Raw genomic sequence first — 22,537 nt, 5'->3', positions numbered from 1 at the left:
GGGAGATGAGAAGGCTGCTGCTCTCTGACTGCGATTATCAGAGTCTGGCATCGCTGTAATTTCAGTGTTCAGATGCAATCGCTCCCTGCTACCCTCAGGAGTAAACAATAACAAGCACAAATACAATAGACAAACAAGGTCTGCAGGACATATAAGCACACACACACACACAGGCATCCACAGAACCATAAACAATAAATGCAAACCACAAGAGTCTTCTGTTTTCTGTCTATATTTGGAAGAAGCTATTGCCCTCTAACTTTAGCCCACATTAACATGAGAAACCAGAAGACCTAGCCTACACAGCTGGACTCACATCACAGGTTAAATCTGAATGCAGTGGATTAATTAAGCAGAACTAACCGGAGGTGTTACATGTCATTTTGCTGTTACACATACAAAAGCACCACTTTACAAGTAAATGAAGGTTGTTGCTTTGGGTTCGAAGACCTCACATTTCTGATCACAGAGCAACACCTGGTGGTCTCTAAAGGAACAGCAAGCGACCAATTTACACTGTGATTATCCACAGGCTGAGGACCATCTAAGCCAGTGGTGTCAAACTCAAATACACAGTGGGCCAAAATTCAAATTTGGAACAAAGTCGCGGTTTAACATTAATATTTATTGGAAAAAAAATCTTCCTCCAGATATGAGAATGAATCTTTTCTTATGGACTCAAACAAATTTTGCTTAAAAACTGAATATGGAACAAGCAAAGCTTAATACTAAACAATATATATAAGCTGTATAATACCAGTAGGTCAGCTCTAATAGTAATTTGGTATGGCTTCGCGGGCCAAATGTATTTAGGCTGCGGGCCAGAGTTTGACACCTATGATCTTGTTAAGCAATAACCTATGCATATGATAAGGAGGTCGGGGCATTTGTTTGTCGTTTATACTTTTGTTAGTTTGTTGAGATTTTTTTAAATGAGAGTGCCCATCAAAGAAAATCACTGTGTGAAATAAGTACACCTTATTGGTTAGTGCAAAGTTTGCACTATTGACCATGTAAGAAGAAGGAAAAAAACTGTAATGTTCACTGATCAACTGCAAAATTAAAGGCACTGACAGACTGACAGCTTTGAGAGCTGAAATATACCTTTAACATTTACTTTGTTTCATTAAAGCTCAGTTGCAACAACTTTTTAAACGTAGCCTGGTTCCCATAAAGCACCAAACTGTGAAGTGAGGAATGAATGAATCCACTCAACACCTCAAACACTCTTTCAGACACTAACTCGCTCATCTGCCTTCACACACACTTATGAACATGACTGACATCCCATTCTTAATCGATAGGGTTTAATGTCTGCCCACGATTTAAAGTTATAACAGCTTCAACTCTTCTGGGAAGGCATTTCAGAAGGTTTAGGAGTGTTTATGGGAATTTCTGACCATTCTTCCAGAAGCACATTTGTGAGGTCAGACGGTGATGTTGGATGAGAAGTCCGGGGTTAGTCTCCACTACAATTCAGCCAAAAGGTGTTCTATCGCGTTAAAGTCGGGACTCTGTGCAGACCAGTCAAGTTCTTCGACACTAAACTCACCCATACATTTCTTTAGGGACCTGCTTTGTGCACTGTTGCAGTTACGTTGGAACAGAAAGGGTCCAACCTCAAACTGTTCCCACAAAGTTAGGAGCATAAAAATGTCCAAAATGTCTTAGTATGCTAAAACATTAAGAGAACATGTCTCCACTGCTCAAGTCCAGAGGCGGCATCAAACAGATTTCATTGCGCTTAGTGATGCAAGGCTTGGATGCAGCTACTTGGTTATGGAAACCCATTCCATGAAGCTCTGTTCTTCTGAGCTAATGTGATTGCCACATGAAGTCTGGAGGTCTGCAGCGATTGCTTCTGCAGAAAGTTAGTGCACAGCGTTCACCATGTGCCTTGGCATCTGCTGACCCTGCTTTATGGGTCCTACCACTTCATGGCCAAGTTGCTTCCACTTGTCACTAACAATTGACTGTGGAATATTTAGTGGTAGTCTGCATGTCTAGCTGCTTGCCTTTTATACACCAGTTTCCATGCAAGTGATTTTTGACAATATAGCGTATCATGGCTGATAAAGATAAGGTATAATAAGAGAAGCATTGAGGTCAAATGCATATTCGTACAGAAATATCTCAAGAATTACAAGCACGCCAAGCTGGAGCCACTGAGCAAATGCATTTCCATCAAAACAGCAAAGCCATTATAAAGCCACTTAATAAATCTCACTGGAGTGTCACGTCGACATTCATCTCATCTATCAGAGTTTATTTGGAGGAAAAACAGATACAGGAAGTGATGAAAGGGTGACGTTCTGTGTAAGAGCTTTATTTTCTCCATATATTTTACAAATACAAGCGCAAATGTTCATTAGACTCTGGACAATAACATGTCTGAAGTACTTTGAAGAGATAATGGAAATGAAGATCCCACCAGTTTATCTGCAAAAAGAAAAGCAAAGGTTAGGAACAAGTTTCAAACATTTAAAAATGAAATCCACAACTCTGAAAACTACTCTGTCAAATTTCTAGTCTACTTTACTAGAACTTAGGACCCTTCCACAGCTAGTTTTCATTACAGTAGCCCAGTGGGGCTCTTTACATTACAGTCTACCACTGTTACCTCCTCTGTTAAGACCAGCCTCAGTTCCTGAGTTCAGCAGAGGTTGAGGAGGAGTAGATTAGGTCGGAGAGGAGAATTAGTCATGAAAGAATCTGACAGCTTTTGGGAATTTAAAGACATGCATAGCTAAGTGGGAATCTTTTGGGAGGAGAAAAAAAAAAAGGGGGGGGGGTTTCCGAGGTCAGAAAGTTAAGAGTGAAGGGAAGTTAGAGTGAATGAGGATCATAATGAAGGGATGAGTCACAGGAAAAATTGTAAATGGATGGAGGAAGATAGAAAAGTGGGAGAGAAAATTGAAGACGTGGTTAAAACTTACAAAGCAGCGGCTCCAGAGATGATCTCAATGAGCTCCTTGGTAATGACGGCCTGTCTGGTACGGTTGAAGGTGAGGGTCAGCTTGTCAATCATCTCAGCTGAAGCGAAGGGAGAGAAAAATCAGTCACGGTCAAATTTAAATCTTTATGGTGGAAGGATTAAAAGCATGACTCAGCACAAACTAAATCATAACACGTTACAGTTATAGAAACCCATCACCTCCAACTCCTCTCAGCTTGTTTTCTATTTGTCATTGTTTGAAACCTTTAAGAGCATTTTAAAGAAGAAACACTGGCAGCCACCACTGCTGCCCGTCAGCCTCCTATTAGATGCACCTATGGTATCTATTTGAAAAGCCATAACCCCTTAGTTGATGTAGATGCAAGAATTTTAAAATCCAAGGCGACTTCCTTCTTGAGTCATCGTATTCACAAACTTTCGTGTCTATACCATCCACCCACCCGGCAGGGTTGCGATAATACCCCATCAGCCTTTTACAACTGAGGGATAAAAACCCAGTCATCATGACTTTGGATTCTGTTACCATTAATAATCATTAACATAGCAAATCTGCTTACATTTGTCTATAACATGCCCCATTTCAATGTCTACCAAGATCCAAGAGGTGTCAACTTAATTGATTTGACAAAAACAACTCCTTTAGCAATGACATGAATCTAAAGACCTAAAAGTGCCCTTGTTAGCAGGCTGAAACTGGAAGAGCATCCAAGGAAGTCCCTCAAGCCTGCTTGAGCTTGGATGAACCATTTTTAATTTCCCTTCGAACCTCTTATGCAATTTGTCATTTTATTTGGGTTCCTTTTTGTTATGCATCTTTAATTACTTGCATCTATAGATAATGCTGGTGTTATACTGTAAATGAAGGCTATTTCCCAATAATTTTAAGTTAATTTGAATTAAACCCATTTGAAATGCTAAACCCAGAAATACTCAGCACTTATGCTATAAGTAACTTTCCATAAACTGCTATGACCACCTTATCGGTCTTTAAACACTTAAGCCTTCTCATGACAGTGTTATGAAACATCTCATATTAGCTGCTATGCTAGCTACTGCTTATATATTTAGATGTTGTTTCCAAAGGCGACATAGCTGTTGGATGATAACTGTTAAAGAAATATTCTAACATCAGTGCATCTTTTAAAATGAGAAATAGTATCAGCAGCACTCTGACTTCTAGAAGAAAACAATAAAAGACTGCACGTTTGGCAGGAAGTTCAGATTCTTACAGGCGTTGTTGCTGGCGCTGTCCATAGCAGTCATCCTGGCGCTCTGCTCGCTGGTGGACGACTCTCTCAGGGCCAGGTAGATGATGTTGACCAGAGTGAACTCCTGGTAGTTCCTTAACACATCAGCATCAATGTCATCATAGATGCCCATGCTCTCTGTTGAGGGAGAAGAGACATGATCAACATCTCTGATGGCTCCATGTTAAACGGATTTAACAAAACTGGTGCTACCTGAGTTAGCAACTGTGTCTATGGAATAAATGGGCTTCTGGTCCGTCTTGTAGGAGATAACAGACCTGCATGACAGGGAGGGTCGGTTAGCTTTGATCTGGATAATAAAACAGAAGGAAAACAGTGAAACCTCAAAGCCTGTTTGTACCTGAATCTATTGAAGATGACTGAACCCTGGTCAAACTCATATCCGGAGTTGAGGAGCTCAGCGGCAATGACTGAAGCGTCACCAAAGGTGGGGGGCTTGCGGCCAATCTCCTTGCAGTTCAACATGATGTGTTTTCCATGAGTTCTAAGGCAGAACAAGAGTCGTCGTGATCAGAGCTCAGTAATCAGTCTTAGACTAGATCCTCAGTCCTCAGCTTGAGCTTGCCATCAAAGCTGTCCTACAGTAAGGATGGAAGGAGACACGCCTCCAATCCAGAGTTTGAAGGTTTACGTTAACTTTGTGTCATAACTGTGCTTGTGACAAGAGTCAAAGCTCAGAGGAAAGAAGCAGCCTTCTTAAAGCCAGACTCCACTGCAAAAAACAGAATTACATTTCACAGAAAACTGGAGCTGCAGTTCTGTTTCTGTGACCTTTGAGTTTTAATGCATGAATTAACACATTCAAATATCAAGGTCACACAATAATACAAATCAACCCAGTAAAGTAACAGCAGACAAACAGCTCCTGTGCGAGATAAAATTATACCCTCAACCCCCCAAAAAAGGAATTAAAAACAAAACATTGAGGTAGCCTAAATATTACTTTAATACACCTTCCATGGAATAAAATAACCAATATTCACATAGCATAAAGGACAGGGAAAAAAAAAAAGAAAAAAAAAAGCTAAATATCCCTAAATACCTGCTGAGTGAAGCCAAACACTAGACTACATTCACATCCTTTCACAGTGAGATGATGAAGATGATGATGATCATTACACTGATAAAATGATATAATGATGAAAACCTTGAACACACCTGTGCAGCAGAGCCTTGAGCTTGTCTCCCACATTGATCACCATCACCTCCTTGCCAGCGCCGGTTAGGTTGGCGATCTCACTCTTGATGGTCTTTGCCACACCGGAGTGGATGGCGCCACAGAGCCCACGGTCGGAAGTCACACCAATGATCACATGCTTGGCGGCTTTCTCCTCCGGGGCTTTGATGTCAGCCTTCTCATACAGGGCTGAAGAAAGCAGTAAAACCTTCAATCATCAACTGAATTGGAATCAATATTAAGCTTCAGTCAACGTGACAGTGAGATGTACATACCCAGAGAACCGGTGCCATAGACACGTGCTGGTTTCAGCTGCCTCTCAGCACGAGCATACTTGGCAGCGGCGACCATTTTCATGGACTTTGTGATTTTCTGGATGTTTTTGATGGATTTCAACCGAATGGTAACTAGAGGGAGAAAAGAAATGACAACTGAATGCAATTTCACACACTAAGAAAAGAGGTATCCATCCCTTTATTATTGGTGAACCTGCAAAAACACTTTAATTCTATTATTCACAAAACTAAAATTCAGCAAAATAATTGTAATTCACTTTAAGGTCAAGGTCAAGGTCAGATTTATTTATATAGCACATTTCCAACAGCCTATGCTGCACAAAGTGCTTAACAATAACAATAAAATTAAAAACAACAATGTAATACAATAATAACAATAGAAACAATAAAATAAAGGAATTGAAACAATACTAATTAATTTAGATAAATCCAAAATGCTTGGGTCATAATGTGTTAAAAGCCAGAGCATAAAAGTGTGTCTTTAGTAAAGATTTAAATTGCTCAAGAGTTTGAGCAGATCTAATATTAAGGGGGAGACTATTCCAAAGTTTGGGGCCTGCCACAGAGAAGGATCTATCACCACGAGATTTGAGGTTAGTCCGTGGAACGGACAACAGTAGTTTTGAACTAGATCTCGTGGGTTTTCCTGGAGCATAGGCAGAGAGGAGCTCTGAAAAGTAGGGGGGGGCTCGGGCGTTGAGTGCCTTAAAAACAAAAAGTAAGAGTTTAAATTGGATCCTGTAGGGGACAGGGAGCCAGTGTAAAGAGGCTAAAATTGGGGTTATATGCTCTCTCCGTTTGGTACCGGTTAGCAGGCGAGCAGCAGCATTTTGAATCATCTGAAGGCGATGGATGGTGGCATGATCTAGGCCATAATACAATGAATTGCAGTAGTCCAATCTGCAAGTAAGAAAAAGGTGGATGATACGCTCGAAGATGTCAGCCGGAAGCAGCTGTTAGTCTTTTTTTTTTTAATTTCCCTTTTTCATTATTCACTACTTTCTGATGTTCTCATCACAGCACCTATGGCTCAGGGTAGAAAGGTACTATGCAAGTACAAGTTCAAATTAGGTTTAACAGTTGTTAAATGTCTCCATTAGAGACTCATATTCAGCTTGAATTAGAATTTATGTAATATTCTCATGAACTGATGTTCATGAGATTAATTAAATTAAAGAGCTAATATTAATTAAATTTAACTTGTCTATTCCTTTTTCCATTTTGCTATGGAAAATTAAAAAAAAAAAAAAAACACTGATTACACATAATATATACTGCTAATGAATTTAACGCTCGTGTCAGGGGTACTTCATATCAGCAGTTAACCAAATGCTAAGATATCAGGGTTGAAATAGATGGACTGAGATAACCCGAGACTGCCTGCTAGCCTTTGCATTAGCTTAATAAAAAAAGAATATATATTATGCTTTGTTCTGGTATCAAGTGACACCCAGTAAATGTTTGCAGCTTTATTAAAGGGAATATTAAAGATTTTGTGTGAGACCATTCAGATTTTGTATCCGAGATGTGTTATGTTTCTATCAGAGTAGTATACAAAGTACTTACTGTCCTTCAAGGTAGCCATGTTCCTGACCTGCCCCCTGTGAACAGAAAGGGTGTATGTGAGCTTAACCGACAAGCTTCATCAATATCCAAATACATCCTAAACAGCAAAAACACCACTTTACAGCACAGACTTATGTTAAATGAACCTTTGATATAGATTTAGCTGTTTGCTAATCCTGAAGGAGAGCCCTCATCCTTTAGCTTGGTGGCTAACTACACGGAGAAAGCTGTGACAGTTCACTCTAGCTGCTCTTGTGCTGTGTTAGATAATGCAGTAAGATAAATCATCCAGGGGCACTGATAATATTTCCCTTTTTCCCCTCATATTGAAAAATGTCAGCTCAGTTAGCATTAACGGCTAGCCGGCTGAACGTGTCCATTGGCAGCGCTGTCATTCATTAGCCGCGGCCTGCAAGATAGCGCGCCCTTGTATTCAATAACTGCAAACGGTGCAGTCTACACGTCACATACTTACTCCCGCTGCATATCTACTTGAAGTAAACTTATAAAATACTGCATTTAAGGCAGCGGAGAAAGTATAAGAAAATTATTCACTTTACCATTGTGGGGAGAACACCAAAGCGCTGCTCCTGGCGAACATGGTTAGTCCTATGAAGGTCAGACACGCAGGACTGCGCAGGCGCAAGTCAAAAGCAAAATGGACGAATTGATGCCTTCACGGACACGCGTCGAGATAATGCTAATCTGTTCCATCCTTCGACAATTTTCCAAAAGTTAAATCAATTATTGTACATTATCGCAGTAATTTATCCAGCATGTGTTTACGCTATTTAACGTCTTTTTTTTTTTACAATACAGTCTCTCACGGAATGTAAATGTCCCCTTTTACCAGCTGAAAAGACTTCTGCTCTTTTTCCCAGGAAAAACAAATTAAAGAAAATTCTCGACTTACTGTCAAAATTCTTACCGTTAATGAAGTACTCCTGAAGATTCATCTGTTCCCATGTAGCATACACAGCCATACATACATCTTCCTTTTGTAGTTTATCTTTTACATGTAGTTTAAATAAAAATAAATTACTGAAAAATATTGAATTCCACAAAATATTTGCTTGGGCTATAATTAAGATTTTATTATATTAGCTAGAAACATCTTTTTACTTTTGTTTTTGTTTGTTTGTTTCGAGTTTTTCTTCTTATTTTTGCAAAAGAAAAGACTTTTAAATCATCTTTTACTCGTTTTTTCTTGTAGGACAATTAAATGAAACGCAGAAACATTAGTTAAATGTTAAAAATGTTAAATGTTAAAACATTTTGTGAATGTGTTTTCCGGAACATTATGTACACGAAGATTCCAGAAAACACAATCTTTATGAGGAGCACAAACGCGCAGCAAGAGTATCGCGAGTTTTTTCGTTTATTCGCGAGGGTATGACGTAGAAGCACACGCGGAAACTGTTTACCCTAGCATCGAGCGCTCGTTTGAGCAGCTTTTCGAGGAAAAACACGTTTTTTTAATCATTTTATAAAGTGTTTCGTGTTAAAGGTAACTAGTCATAATGGGAAAAGCGGATTTTCTTTCACCCAAAGCGATAAGCAACCGAATAAAAGCCAAAGGTCTACAGAAGTTGAGATGGTATTGCCAGATGTGTCAGAAACAATGCAGGGACGAGGTAAGATGTTCATTAAATGGGTCTTTTTTTTAGGTGTATTCGTTGTACTTCTAAAGGATTTTAAACTCTAAACTGTGTTTTTGTTGGTGACAGAACGGATTTAAGTGTCACTGCATGTCCGAGTCCCACCAGAGGCAGCTACTGCTGGCCTCTGAGAACCCCACCAAGTTCATGGACTACTTCTCAGAGTGAGTTATGTCATGTTTCCTCTTCCGTCACGTTTGTGATTTAATGAAAAAGATCATAAGCCTTTATTCTTGTTGCTTTTCTCCCAGTGAATTCAAAAGTGACTTCCTGGAGCTGCTCAGGAGACGATTTGGTGAGATGGGGTTTGCTAGTCATCCAGATGTTTCTGCAGCAGCAGCTGTCTGTAGTCAGTTATAAGAATGTTTGTTGCTCCTTTCTCATCCACAGGGACCAAGCGAGTACACAACAACATCGTCTACAATGAGTACATCAGTCACCGGGAGCACATCCATATGAACTCCACGCAGTGGGAGACTCTGACCGACTTCACCAAGTGGCTGGGCAGAGAGGGTAAGCTGGTGTGAAACACTGAACTACATGGTGGTCTGAAACCTACGAAAAGAATAAATATGGTCTGTAGAAATGCACTCTTGTGTTTTTCTTCTGTAGTAAAAGTGTTTTGATCACAGCCTAAGTGTTTTTGTGAGTAGTTTTCAGCAGGGTGAAATTAGGTGGGCGTTTATATATTGAGCAGCTTCGCTTTCAACTACTAACCACATCTAATCAATCATTTATGCAATGTTTTATTCTAAAAGAACACATTTAAATGACCAGTTAACAAAATAGTGTGTTGGGCTTGTTGATTGGACAACTACGGGCTACTGATGGTGTTTCTTTTAACTGAAATGCTGGTAACAAGGGGAAGTTGCAGAAGTAGCAAAGATAGATGAGTTGAAATCCACAGCTACAGACAGAGCACAGGTAAGGTGAAAAAGACATCGTAGGCAGGGTGGAGTGGCTGCAGATGAGTGTCAGAGATGATTTGTGATAGAAGGAACACAGCAAGTGAAAGAGAAGGTTTACCAAATGGAGTGAGGCCTGCTAGAGAGCTGGAGGCGGCAGAATTGAAGATGTTAAGATTTTAATTCTGAGTGACCATGAGGGACAGGATTATAACTGAGTTTATCAGAGGAATGGCTCAGGTTGAGCAGTTTGGGGGCAAAGTTAGAGAGGCAATGCTGGGATGGTTTGGACATGTGCACAGGAGGGGCAGTGGATGTACTAGACAAAGGATGTTAGAGATGGAGCTGACAAGCAAGAGGAAAAAAAAATAATCAAGGAAGACATGCAGAGGAGGATGCTAGGGATAAGGTGAAACGGAGGCAGATGATCTGCTGTGGCAACCCTTAAAGGGAGAGGAAGAAGATTCAGTTGTGGTGAAAACTAGGTGAAATCAGTAATGAGTAGTTTTCACTTAGAGTCTGTATTTTTACCTTTCATCAAACCACCTGCTTCCACAGCTTGGGCAGAAAAAATTGACAATTTTTAAGGAGTGAAAAACCTGAAAAACTCTTTTCTTTGTATTATTGTAGGGTCTTTACAATATAAAGCACCTTGAGAAAACTGCTGTTGTGATTTGGTGCTATTTAGATACACAATTAAATTGAATTGGAAATTGATGTCCATTATGTATATGTAGATTGATGAGGCATTACAAATCACTGACTGGTAAATTGACAGGTCTCTCATCTAGATGTAACCTTTTTGCAGTTAATGCAAAGGAATATAATGGTACTTTAACCTTGTTTGAAATCGTCAACAGGTTTTTGCAAAGTTGATGAAACCCCCAAAGGCTGGTACATCCAGTACATCGACCGCGACCCAGAGACCATCCGACGCCAAGAGGAGCAGGCGAGAAAGAAGAAACAGGAGCTTGACGACGAGGAGAGGAGTGCCAGAATGATCGAGGAGCAGGTCCGCAAAGGCCGTGAAGGCAAAGGCACTGATGTGAGTACCAACAGGGCAGACCCAAGCCTCGTACTGTATTTGCTGGTTCAGCTCTTTATAATCAAGGTGGTTTTATTCTACAGGAAACTCCAGTCTACACAGAGCTCAAACGGGAGAGTGAGGAAGAAAAAGGTTTGTGTTTTTTCTTATTTTCTTAATACATTTGCTAGAAAGTTGTTGTTTTTTTCCCCCTCACCCTTACTTATTTCTGTCTTGCAGTTGCTTTCAACTTGGGTGCCTGTTCTTCTGTCGCTGGCCCCTCCAAATCAAGGTACAGAGGTCTCTGTGTAAGATACATTAATGTAAAATACTTCAGCCTCTAACTGAGTGCTCCTGTCCTCCTTTAGTTCGGTTCTGGGTGCTAGTGCGCTTAAAGCAGCATCATCTTCGTCTTCGACCTCAGTAAAAAGGAAAGACTCCAGCTCAGACTCGAGAGGAGGGGAAAAGAAGAAGAAATCAGCTTTGGAGGAGATCATAGAGGTTGTGATTCTTGTTTTGTTTGCATTGTCTTCGGTTAACTGCAGCCAGGTTCATTGATCAGGTATGTGATTCCTTTTTGCACAGATGGAGAAGAAAAAACAGCAGCAGCAGCAGCCGGTGAGAACTGATGACTGGCTGCAGCCCAATATTATAGTAAAAGTAATCACCAAAAGACTGGGGGAGAAATACCACAAAAAGAAGGCTGTCATCATGGTAAAGTATTTTCTTTAGATTTAAATTTGGGTTGCAGTGTGTAAACTTTAAAGGCCTGTGGTGCTTACATCTGCGGATCCTTTTCATTCATAGGAGGTACGAGACAAATACACCGCAGTGGTAAAAATGATCGACTCTGGAGACAAACTGAAACTGGACCAGAATCACTTAGAGACAGTTATACCTGCCCCAGGTATAAATCACAGCTCTATAAATCACAGAAAAACTGTTCTTGAAATGTTAATTGTTCTGGTAGTAAACCTGTTCTCAAACTTGCTGCAGGTAAACGAGTTTTGATCCTGAACGGTCCTTACAGAGATATGGAGGCTCTGCTAGAGGGCATTGATGAAAAACATTTCAGCGCTGCACTCACTCTTGACTCTGTAAGTATTTTGACCTTTCAGCTTTTAATTATCCAAAGGAAGTCCCTGTGATGTTAAAACATAGTTTTGTCTGTAAAAGTTAATGTACTTCTGTAGTCAAAAGTCTTCACATTGCTTTGTTTGTTCAATCAATATTACATATGAGTCCTTATGTTTATAAAGAAAAAAAGAGCTTTTGTGAATAACAAATTGCTTAATTTATTTTTTAATGCAGAATTCTCTTAAGCAATCATTTCTGATGGCACTGAATTAAACAGTGTTTAAACCATTAAAATTAGTAAGTTTGTTAATAATGATGGAGCTAATAGAAGCAGTCAACAGAAACAAAATATTAGCGCGGTTTTAACAGCACCCTCATCTGTGAGCAAATGCACCCTCTTCAGAGTGCGCCCAAATGCTTGTTGATGGAGCTGCAGAAGCTGGTGATAGCCTAACTTACTCAGCCCGATGGTGGACACGTACATGCTCATGCAAGTTAGCCGTTTGTTTGTTTTTTTGGGGGGGGAACTATTTCGTCCATGTTTGGACTTCTTCTGTGTTGTAAATGCGCAAATCAGTCCGTGCATGATTACATAGCCCCGCCCATCAAAAAGTCTGCACATGCACGAATATAAAAAAAATCAGCTAAATGATTTAAGGTGTGTCAAACAGTTTAGGAATAATCTAATTTCACAGTATTCATTATATATTGAAAGGAAAAACATATTTAGTCAGGCTGTAATAGGTCCGACTATGACCAAATTATTGCTCCCTGTTTTCAGGATTAATATTTTGGGTTTGTTTTAGGTATTGTCAAAGTTCTGTTCTGCTGTAGCCATTCAAATGTCTTTTCTTCTTCATCCTCAGGGACCTCAGAAAGGAAAGAGAGTGGACATTGCCTACGAGGATTTCTCAAAACTGGCCTGAATAAGCATACTTCCTGTTTAAACCTCAGGTAGCTTTTTAGCTGAAGGACTCTACTGTGTCAGAGTTTATTCCCCGGGAATCTCTTGTGTATGTCCCATATTTCACCTGCTTGAACAAACCAGAAGAACTTTGAGCAGTTTGTTTTTGTTTGTTTTTATTTAGTATTTGAGTCAGTTTTGACATTTCAGATGTATATTTTCTCAAAATAAATTTGACAAAAGTTACTCCTGTTGTCCTCTGGAAAATAAGATTAATAAATTTAGTTGCACATCAATGGAAAAAAAGACATTCCCCTTCACTCATATGGTTCTAATTTTCTCTACTGACCCCTGGGGATTAATAGCAGGACAGGGTAATTTAGTGTGGATCTGGCTTCTCAGGGCATGTGGAGGAAGCTGCTTAGATTTGGGACAATGTATTGTGAGTAGTGGCCGTCAATGAAGCCCTTCCCACTGTTGTGAATGAACCAGCAGTAGACGTTGGAGCCGCGCTTCTTATCACGCCTGTAGTCCTTCTGCCACCCCCTGACACACACAAAAACAAGAATGTAAAGTTTTAACAAGAAGGTTTCTTATTAACATTTTTTTTATTGTTGTTTTTGTTTTTGTCTTTTTTTTTTTTTTGTGGCTCAAGACATACCTGGTGACAAGCAGCTTGTTGCCCTTCACTTCCATAGTGGCCTCCTTCTTTAGGGGGTCAGCTCCTTTGTGGATGTCGTATAAGATGACCTCAGGCTCAATGGAAAACTGCCCTGTGGGACCACATTTTTAGCTTAAACTCTATCTTTGATATTTAGTATATTGTAAGCTCAAACATGAGCTGAATTAACACAAAAAGGCAATATGAGAGCAAGAAAAGTTCTGCTTCAAATGCATTTGCACTATTGCATCTCGTAAGGCCAAGATTATTGGCCTTACGAGACTGGCCTTATGTGATTAAGTGTTGCGGTTGGTGCCAGATGGGTTGGTCTAAGTATTTCAGAAACTGCTAATCTGATGGGATTTTCCCAGAGAGCTATTTCTAAGGTTTACAGAGAATGGTCACCCAGTTCTCTAGGAGAAAAATTCATTGAGTTAGAGGAGAATGGCCAGACTGCTTCAAGCTAAAAAGGCAACGATAAATAAAATAACCATTTGTTACAACCAGCGTGTACAGAGAAGCATCTTGAATCTTGAAGCAGATAGACCACACCAGGAGAAAACCACAATGGTTAAAACTCCTGTCAGCTAAGTACAGGATATTAAAGCTATAATTTATACAAGCTCACCACGATTGAATACTAGAAAAAAATTGCCTGGTTTGAGTCTAACAACCACAAATAATACTTTGAACAAACAAAAACATGATGTTTTAAAAGTAGTTAAATAACTGGGATGTCACTTTTGACCAAAAGAGTCATGACTCTGATTTTTAATTGAGCAGTCTTAATTGTGCTTACTGAACTTCAGTGGTCTTCTTTGTACTTTGTATTGTATGGCAAACACTTCAATATTTATATCAATAATTACACCTTCTGTTCCACATTTGCATGGGGTTCCTCAAGGCTCGATCATGGGGCCCATGCTGTTTTTATTATCTTACCTCTGGGCCATTGCTAGCTCCTTGATTAGTATCTTATAACACTGCCATGCTTTACTTCTCTATTAAACATAACAATTTTGACAACATTAATGTTTGATTACTGTGAGGATACTGTGTGTTTCACTCCACCTAGACCTACCTATGAGTCCGTGGACTAGAGGTGAATACTGGTTCTCATTGGGAATGTAAATCCCAAGAAAGTCAACATTAACAGGGTGTTTCTTCCACACACGGTGAAGCAACACCATCACCTGGGTACTATTATTTATTGTGATGATGACATTAGAATTCTTTACAATGGAAATCCTTATCCTGAAATAGAAACAAAACAACTTTAGCCCAAAGGATCTGACAGCAAGGTAGAAACAGCAATTAAAGGTAAGTCAGCTACCCATCCTGTCTTATTTCAGCTGTAGACCCCCAGGTGAAGGAGTGGTTGTTTCTGCCATCAGTCATGGTGATCCCATCAGTACTGACAATCACACTGATTCCATCCGGCTGATAGTAGATGCCGATGGTGCCAAAGTAGGTGCGTTTGTTCACTTTCTTAGAGCCAATTAACTGACCATTCACAGTTACACCTTAAGGACAGGAGAGGGAGGTTAATCTATGAACTATTGTGCCGCATAATATTCAGTTAAATTTGGAATGTAATAGACTAAAGATTGAATAAATTAAAATTCACTTCAGGTCTGCAACATAAACTGTACATAAAAGATGGAGTGCTCTATCCATTTTTTTTCTACAGACCAGCAGGGGGTGACTTTTCTGGTTACAAAAATAAGTCAGATTGTGTGGAAGCCTCTGACAAAATTACCTTTCCTCTTCCTTTTAATTCCTCAGAAAGCATTTTCCTAATCAGTCTAGGGATTTATCTTATTTAGCCTATTGCGGTATGCTGTTGTTTGTGAATTATAATGGCTACTAGAGAGTGGTTAGTGTCCTCTGGTTCTCTGGGTCCTCACATGTGTTGTCTAGTTTCAGAAAACCAAGATGGTGACTGCTAAAATGCTACCATTCTGACATAAAAATGGAAGTCCAACCAACCACCAATATCATTTTGGCTCCTTCAATCTTTTCTATACAGCTTATGATCTGCAAATTACTTAGAGAAATCGTCATGGTTTTTTAAAGTAGTAAACTGTAGATATAGTCATGAAAAACAAAACACCAAAACATATTTCTTTGAACATTTACTACCTGTTCCACTGTCAGAAAGCAGGTTAAGAATATGACCGGGTTTGGAGTCAATGTTGAAGCAGATGTCCATGTTACTTCTGGGCAGATGGATGATGAAGTGAGGGTCGTTATCCACTGGAAGAGATGCACTGAGCTGGTTACTCACTATGTCGTGTTCACAGGGAACACTGCAGCTGGAAAGGTACTCATGATGCTTAGTAAGAGTGTGTACAGCCTGTATTACCAAGGTTAACCCGTTCCGGCAGAGTGATCTCCTCTTTTGGACCCTCCAAAACCTCACCCATTGAGGGTGCTGGGGTTGGCATGACCCAGGGTGGAGGCTGGTACACAAGAACTTCCACAGGAGGTGGACCACTTGATCCTCCTCCTGTAAACATGTGAGAGAATAAAGTATTATATTTTGCATGTACAGCATTTCATTCATATATGTATGATCCCATTTTGTGCCCTTTTATTCTACATGTGCTTTAAATGCTTTAGGATCCTTTCCCTTCCTCATCTTCCTCAGCCATGTAGCACCTGTTTTGTTTAGTGTCATGCTGCCGTTTGCCATGCACCTGAGCAGCAGCCATGTTTGGGGTCCTTTGGAGAGTCAGCCAGCAACCTCTCCGTGGCGTCCCCGCTCTCCACTAGCAGAGCGGTGAACGGAGTGACAAACTGATGCTCCACAGCCAGAGTCATAATCCGCTGGGTGATCTTCCTCTTTTTGACAGCTGTTGTAGCCAGAGACCTGGAGGGGAGCCACACCGCAGCTGTCAAATACTGACAATTCCACAAATTTGCTGTTGTCTTCAAGGATATTTATATAGAAATCATGTTTTCTTTCAGGGGTTTGACTCTGCCCTTATTAGAGGGCCACTGACATTACTTGGTGTTATATTCCAAATGATATTTCCATGTCAAGCTGAGATTTGGCAATAATGATCAACCAGAAATGTCTCCTATGTATAAAGAAATGAAGCAACTGGTCAGCCGTCACCTTTCACTGATCAGCTGTTTAATGGTAAGGTAAGCCCACATCTGGCGGGCAAAGCCAGTGAAAGAGTGCTGCTGCTTGGCCAGCTCTGCGTCCAGCTCTGTGGTGTCGGCGTCCGTCTCCAAAATAATGTCCAGACGTGCCTGCAGGACGAAATGTACCACGGGATACTGGTAGTAAGGCTTCATTCCTTCATGTCCTTACTACTCGGGCTATTTTTTAAGTAAGCATGTTAGGTGTATGACTGGGTGTGTTGCACTTACAGCAGACCCCGTGGTGAGGCTGGTCAGCGTGTTGCTCTCAGACGGCAGCACCTTCCCAGCCACCACCAGCTCAGAGCCGCTGAAAAATTTATCAAAGTGATTCTGAGTGACTTCTGCAACTGAGTCCGCTTGGAATTGAACAGTGATTTTCCTCAAAAGGGGAGAGGAAACCTGGCTATAAAACGCCTGTGGAGAGAGAAGAAAAGGAGGTGACAACCGACAGTTTTGATGGTTAAACGGGCCATCATTTTCTGCATCCAACAAAAAAGGTAGATTTTATCTTACAGGAAAAATCTGTTCTTTATTTGTACTGTGATTGGCAGACCTTTTCATTACCAAACTGAGTCCCAGAAAATAGTTTACCAGTAAGTGGGAGTATGATGCCAAAAGATTAGATGCTTGAAGTAAAGGAATGCTTTGGACTTTAGGAAATTGGAAATTTGGAGGAAGAATGTAAGTGATGCAGAGTTGGATGGGTTTTTTTTGTTGTGTTTCCTTGCCGTACCCGTAGCTGTTCTGCTGCGTCGTGGTTGGCGTAGATCCTCTGAGCCATGCCCCTGTTCTCCATGGCAATACGTTCCAGGAAATCATAGTCCACGTCGAAACCGATGCCGAGTGAGAAGAGCGAAAACTCCTCCCTCATCACTCGCTTTACATTCTTCTGGATTGCACTGAGCTTGATCTCACCTGCAGAAAATTTGAATCAGCTGTTTCCATCTAAAACTACTTCTTCTACTCCACATTAAAGGCTTTAGAATCACCAACACCTAAAATCCTGGTATTAAAAGACTATACCAGTATTTCTATGACGCCTTCTTAACCACATATCATATATTGGATAAGAAAATGCAAACTTGTCTGCAGTAGGGCTGACTAGTTTATATGTCTTTGGTCAGATTAAGGGCTGAAAAATGAAGCCAATGCAGAATTTTCAAAACCTGCAGTTCTTTAAATAGCCATTTGGGGGTGGCTCCATTTGTGGCATGACCTCTTTGAGTGACAACTAGGAGTCAAAACAGGCTACTACCTGCCTGCAAAGCTTCACCTCAACTAGCCTGAGCCTTTTAACTGTTATTGTGTTGCTGCTGTGCAGTAAAATGGTTTGTTGTGTGGCTAACTGTACCAACAGATCATCCTAGAGATCTGTCTTTCAAATTTGGGGTTTGAAAATCTTCTGATGCTTTTTTAAAAATCTTATTAGCACTAATAGCTTGCTAACTCATCTTGCTAGGGTTAGCTGAAAGTGATGCATTCTTTTGTCCAAGTGTGGTCATTTCTGGCTCCAAAAGTCCAAGATGGCTAATGGGAATTATCTGAATCAGGCAGTCTTACCAACAGTGGGGTCTCCATCAGACACAAGAATGATCATGGAGACGGAGCGAGGGTCAATGACCCTGTGATTGGACGCTCTCACCAACATCTGAACAGCTCTCAGTAGGGCCTCGTTGATGTTGGTGCCTGCAGTCAGTAAAATCCAAACATTAACATGGGAATGGTCATTCGAGCACTCCTTTTGATAATAGTATAATAATTATTGTGTCATACCCCCATTGGGTTTAATGTTCTCAATGTATCTCTTGGCATCTGCAATCTGAATGGAGGAGCCAGGTACAAGCCCCTCACTCCAGCAGCGCACATTATGGTTAAAGTCTACGATGCTGAAGTAGTCATCGATGGTCAGGTCGTCCAAAATAGCTTTCATGGCCTGCACCGTCTGTGAGAGAAGCTTGGGTTTAAATGTATTCTGAAAAGCCGCCACTGGGCTGCAGTGTTTTACAAAAGATTGAAGAGGTATGAAGATGGAGCAGAAGGAGCCAAAGTGCACCAAATGTTGACCAAAGAGTAAACAACTGTTGCTCACTTGCTTCATTTTGACCCCCCACATGGACCCGCTGACATCAATGACGAACACAATGTTTTTTGGAAGAGGGGAGAGGTTGGACGGAGCAAAGAAGTAAACAAAGTGGCCATCTGAGACCTGCGGGAATATGAAGAGACTGTCATTTCTAAAAGACTGTATCAATAAAATCGTCTTTTACATGATACTTGTAGGCTCAGTGTGTGATACCTGCAGTTCCCCAGCATTGCTGTCTCTGTTCACATCATATAAAACAGTAATGACACCTTCTACAGCGCTTTCTGTGCAGTTTTCACACTGCTTCTGTTGCTGTACGGTGGGCTTGAAGACAATGTGAGCCTGAGGACAAGAAGAAAAAAAGGGGAAAATATTTTTTTGAGTGTTTATTACTTAGTAAGTGGAGGTCTGTATATATATATTACTAAAGTTTATTTTTTAATTAAGTCAGGATCACATTTATCAGTTAAAATGATATTTAAAATAAATTATATATATTTATTTTTAATGTATTTATTTTTTTCAGAATTAGTTTTATAGCTTTCCGTAAAAGTTTGCCATGAGATCAAAGATAAATTAATATATTAAAAGTAAAACAAACATTTTCAGCTTTATGGCACTGTACTCATGGGTTACTTCGATCTCATGGATATTTATTTAAATTCAAAAAAGAGGAAGAAATTAAGATACTAAGAAACTGATAATTACAATAGGAAGACAAAATAATGTTATAATAACAACAAAACAGCTAATCTTATTATATTGTAAAGGTTTATATTTTACACATATACACATATTTCTGGTGTTACCTTGTCTTTGGTGGACGTTACTTTAATTAGATCTGCAAATTGTGCTCCAAAGGTGTTTGATGCCTTTACTGTTGCAATTCCTTGTGGCTCAAAGATGTACACGTCCACCTGAAATGTCACTGCATTAGAAAGGATCGCCAGGTGAAGTGCACGTCCACATTATTTGTGACCTTCTCACCTGGAGCTGTGGCACCAGCCTCCCTGGCTGCAGGTGCAGTGTATGCTCGTAAAGATTCAGCTTCCTGTGCATCATCTCCTGGTAGTGCAGCTCAAATTCAATATTGCTGCCCGAGGGCACATGGACCTCTGTTTTAAAGGTCTCCATGTCCTGGGAATTAGTCCTGTGAAGCAGAAAAAAACAAAAGAGTTTAACTGACAAGCTGCACAAAGGAGATGAAACCGAGAGGCTGTTTTGCTCCTGCACCTGATGATGCCGGCTGCCTTGTTTCTCGCTCTGGCCTGAGCGTACAGGTTCCTGGCCACCGCCTTCTCCTTCACTGAGCCCACAAACGTTATCCCATTCACATTCCTGAAGGGAATATACGGTTCAATTATATCTGCCCCTTTCACTGGATTGCTTGCACTGAGTGAATCTGGGCTCACATTGTGAAGTTGGTGATGAAAGCTCGTTTTGGGATCTGGACGTTGAAGGCGATGCTCTGGGGAGTGGAGCCTGAATTGACCATAGAGCTCCTGACGATGGTGTGGGAAAACCGTGAAGTGATGCGGCTTTCCACTTTGTAGCTCCTGACGGTGATATCATCTCCACGGATGGCCTGTGCAGAGAATTAAGCAATATCTGAACGAGATTTTGAAATTTCCCGCACGTTTCATAGAGATGTTTAGCTTTTCTGATCAGGATCGTTTTTAACTTTGTTTTCTTTTGTTCACCAAGTTTTCCTACAGTCAAGTTTTCATAAGAGGTCTTTCTCTGATATTATATACTTTAAACCACAAACTCATTGCATTCTGTAGCAACATAAATCAAGTACAGTGCCTTTAATGAAGTTCTCTTTATTAATAAAAGGTATTTGGGTAAGATTTGATCCCTAAGTGTCTCTACTTTAAGACCCAAAAGTATCAGATATTTCCTAAATGTTCATGGATTTGATCTTAATGCTTTTTTTCTGTTTTTAAATTACTTGCTCAAAGGCAGGGATGTGTCTAACCCATGGGGTGTTGGCACCCTAAAAACACCCTAAAAACTGTCTTCCATCATGTATATATGATAAATAAAGAAGCCCCTTTAAACATTTCTGTGATTATTGTACAAAGCTACATCATTCATTAATATGATGCATATTGTTTTGAAAGTATTGCAGTATTACAGTTTTAATTAACGAAAGGGTCTGAAAACTCCCAAATACTAGATAATGGCTCGGATTATTAAATGAAGCTAGTTTTTCACAGTGTATTTTTGTTTAATGTAATACACGATTTCCCACGAGCCCACATGACTATTATTGTCCCCCTCCCAAACCCCGGCCCCCATGGCCTCACAAATCCTGGAAACACCCATGTAGAGAGACATTAACATCATTTATTGCCTGTTAAAGTATTTTGCTGCTGTTTAAGGTATAAGGAAAAAGAAAATCCAGAAAGAAAAGTCAGACTTCACAAAACGTTTCCGCTAATTTAGCTTCTAAAGCAGAGAAACAGGGACAGCAAAGGGAAGCAGAGCAGGATTTACAGTGAACAAAGTCAATAACCTGTCAGTCACGAGGATCTCTTCAAACAGCGTATTGATTATCAGATAAGGTTAAACTCTGTCACAGTAGAGACTGCTTGAACAACAAGCGAGGGGTCATACCTCAAAGTCTTGCTGCTCCTCACTGGTCAAAATCGCTCTCTGAAATACACACAGAAGTGATCAGACTATCTTAATGTGCTCTCTGAGGTGAGATCATGCATCAGTAACTGTTATTAAATTTGAGCAGATGTAGAATTTAAAACTGGATCAGAGTGGCTTTGTTTGCTGAGCTTTTGTTTATTTTTGAAGGATCAATATGTGAATTCCATGGATTGCTGAATACAAGCGTTGCAACATCAGTGAGAAAGACAAACCCACATTTCAAGACTCTTTTTGCAGTGTGCAGGTAAAATAAAAGTCCGACTTTTGAAAAGATGCTCTCACCTTATGTCTCTCCCGATGATCCTGCATCTGTGACTAGCAGAACAAAGAAAATGAAAGTAAATAAAAGATCTTTGGAAATGTTTTCCAGTCATTTAATGTCATTTAGACTCATTTCAGAGGTCAAAAAACTCTGATTTGCCTCTAATTTTAAGATTTCTTTTAGTTTGTTTTCATTTTAGCCACAATAAATATAAACATGTAAGAATCTTTCTTGATAGTATAACAATAAGCACGAATTTCAGGGAATAGCTGCTTGTAATTTGTTGTATTTGGACCTGTTGCAGGTCAAATTTCAAGACAGTGATTTAGATTTAATCTTACATATTTTATGCAGACTGGCTGTTACATGGAACACAAGTGGCTCTCTTGTAACATCAATGAAAAGCAAAAAATTCACTTAAAATTACAGGCGTAAAAAATTGTGTCTTCAATATGAGGCCAAGACTACTAACACAGTTTTACTTAAGCTTAAGCTTGAATATATATGTAAATGTTTATTTTAACACCTCCCAACTCACCATCTCGTCCTCCCATTCCCCGTCTATCACAAACTCAAAGCAGCAGCCCTGATGAAGGAGCAGGAGCCCCAGAAGTAACACCTGAAGACGCCTCATGTTTCTAGGTCTGTGGGCTCGTGTGCACATATCCTCACACGGAAAACACACAATACATAACAAAGCAGTGGGAGAGGGAGAGAGAGAGTCCTGCAGGGGAGCAGAGCTGAAGACCGAAGGTTAAAATCCACTGAAGTGATCAGCCCCAGTCAATATTTGTTGTGTTTCATGTAACCCACACTGCAGAAGGAAACTTTGAAACTCGGCCTGCAGTATGAGCAGGATAAAAAGGACAGGTCTGAGTCATTCACA

General features: G+C 40.2%; 3 protein-coding genes across 6 annotated transcripts; 1 reads left to right on the top strand and 2 right to left on the bottom strand.

Moving 5' to 3' along the window:
- Window positions 1-2,305: 2,305 nt before the first annotated feature.
- On the bottom strand, window positions 2,306-7,930 carry atp5f1c (ATP synthase F1 subunit gamma). 3 transcript variants are annotated; one of them, XM_042220139.1, is made up of 10 exons: window positions 7,824-7,930; window positions 7,264-7,298; window positions 5,677-5,808; window positions 5,383-5,590; window positions 4,565-4,708; window positions 4,417-4,481; window positions 4,186-4,341; window positions 2,937-3,033; window positions 2,621-2,647; window positions 2,306-2,439 (listed from the first exon to the last, which is right to left on the bottom strand). In XM_042220139.1, the coding sequence occupies exons 1-9, from the start codon at window positions 7,862-7,864 to the stop codon at window positions 2,641-2,643; spliced, it is 885 nt and encodes a 294-aa protein (XP_042076073.1). In that variant the 5' UTR covers window positions 7,865-7,930; the 3' UTR covers window positions 2,306-2,439; window positions 2,621-2,640. The 3 variants fall into 3 exon arrangements, with proteins under 3 accessions (XP_042076073.1, XP_005921067.1, XP_005921068.1); XM_005921005.3 differs by lacking the exon at window positions 2,621-2,647; XM_005921006.2 differs by lacking the exons at window positions 2,306-2,439; window positions 2,621-2,647 and having other exon boundaries at window positions 2,933-3,033.
- A 714-nt stretch (window positions 7,931-8,644) lies between these two features.
- Window positions 8,645-13,077, top strand: kin (Kin17 DNA and RNA binding protein). Its single transcript, XM_005921001.3, has 12 exons — window positions 8,645-8,897; window positions 8,991-9,085; window positions 9,173-9,216; window positions 9,312-9,434; window positions 10,687-10,871; window positions 10,955-11,003; window positions 11,091-11,142; window positions 11,219-11,351; window positions 11,436-11,564; window positions 11,658-11,757; window positions 11,847-11,947; window positions 12,794-13,077. Exons 1-12 carry the CDS (start codon window positions 8,784-8,786, stop codon window positions 12,851-12,853), a joined length of 1,185 nt encoding a protein of 394 aa, XP_005921063.1. The 5' UTR covers window positions 8,645-8,783; the 3' UTR covers window positions 12,854-13,077.
- Window positions 12,991-22,392, bottom strand: itih2 (inter-alpha-trypsin inhibitor heavy chain 2). 2 transcript variants are annotated; one of them, XM_042220138.1, is made up of 21 exons: window positions 22,190-22,392; window positions 21,672-21,698; window positions 21,348-21,386; window positions 20,141-20,313; window positions 19,962-20,066; window positions 19,716-19,878; window positions 19,538-19,645; window positions 18,942-19,070; window positions 18,735-18,851; window positions 18,419-18,587; window positions 18,206-18,331; window positions 17,379-17,560; window positions 16,874-17,059; window positions 16,614-16,753; window positions 16,192-16,364; window positions 15,858-16,001; window positions 15,635-15,748; window positions 14,826-15,015; window positions 14,574-14,746; window positions 13,493-13,604; window positions 12,991-13,377 (listed from the first exon to the last, which is right to left on the bottom strand). In XM_042220138.1, the coding sequence occupies exons 1-21, from the start codon at window positions 22,313-22,315 to the stop codon at window positions 13,230-13,232; spliced, it is 2,844 nt and encodes a 947-aa protein (XP_042076072.1). In that variant the 5' UTR covers window positions 22,316-22,392; the 3' UTR covers window positions 12,991-13,229. The 2 variants fall into 2 exon arrangements, with proteins under 2 accessions (XP_042076072.1, XP_005921065.1); XM_005921003.3 differs by having other exon boundaries at window positions 21,672-21,704; window positions 22,190-22,391.
- Window positions 22,393-22,537: the final 145 nt, after the last annotated feature.

This window comes from Haplochromis burtoni, unplaced genomic scaffold (genome assembly GCF_018398535.1).
Source record: "Haplochromis burtoni strain Fernald_Lab_line unplaced genomic scaffold, NCSU_Asbu1 Contig_44, whole genome shotgun sequence".
In the NCBI taxonomy this organism is placed as follows: domain Eukaryota; kingdom Metazoa; phylum Chordata; class Actinopteri; order Cichliformes; family Cichlidae; genus Haplochromis; species Haplochromis burtoni.
Note: the sequence above shows the minus strand (reverse complement) of the source record. Positions and strands in the feature narration are given on the sequence as shown.

Bases quoted from the DNA above. Each gene is read 5' to 3' on its own strand.
- atp5f1c (XM_042220139.1), bottom strand. From the start codon at position 7,864: ATGTTCGCCAGGAGCAGCGCTTTGGTGTTCTCCCCACAATG. The intron at 5,591-5,676 runs GTATGTACATCT...TGCTTTCTTCAG, and splicing joins CTATGGCACCGGTTCTCTGG to CCCTGTATGAGAAGGCTGAC. The intron at 4,342-4,416 runs GTAGCACCAGTT...CTCCCTCAACAG, and splicing joins AGACACAGTTGCTAACTCAG to AGAGCATGGGCATCTATGAT.
- kin (XM_005921001.3), top strand. From the start codon at position 8,784: ATGGGAAAAGCGGATTTTCTTTCACCCAAAGCGATAAGCAACCGAATA. The intron at 10,872-10,954 runs GTGAGTACCAAC...TTTATTCTACAG, and splicing joins GTGAAGGCAAAGGCACTGAT to GAAACTCCAGTCTACACAGA. The intron at 11,143-11,218 runs GTACAGAGGTCT...GTCCTCCTTTAG, and splicing joins GCTGGCCCCTCCAAATCAAG to TTCGGTTCTGGGTGCTAGTG.
- itih2 (XM_005921003.3), bottom strand. From the start codon at position 22,315: ATGTGCACACGAGCCCACAGACCTAGAAACATGAGGCGTCTTCAGGTG. The intron at 20,067-20,140 runs GTGAGCCCAGAT...TATTCCCTTCAG, and splicing joins TTCATCACCAACTTCACAAT to GAATGTGAATGGGATAACGT. The intron at 19,071-19,537 runs GTAACACCAGAA...TCTTGTCCTCAG, and splicing joins TAACGTCCACCAAAGACAAG to GCTCACATTGTCTTCAAGCC.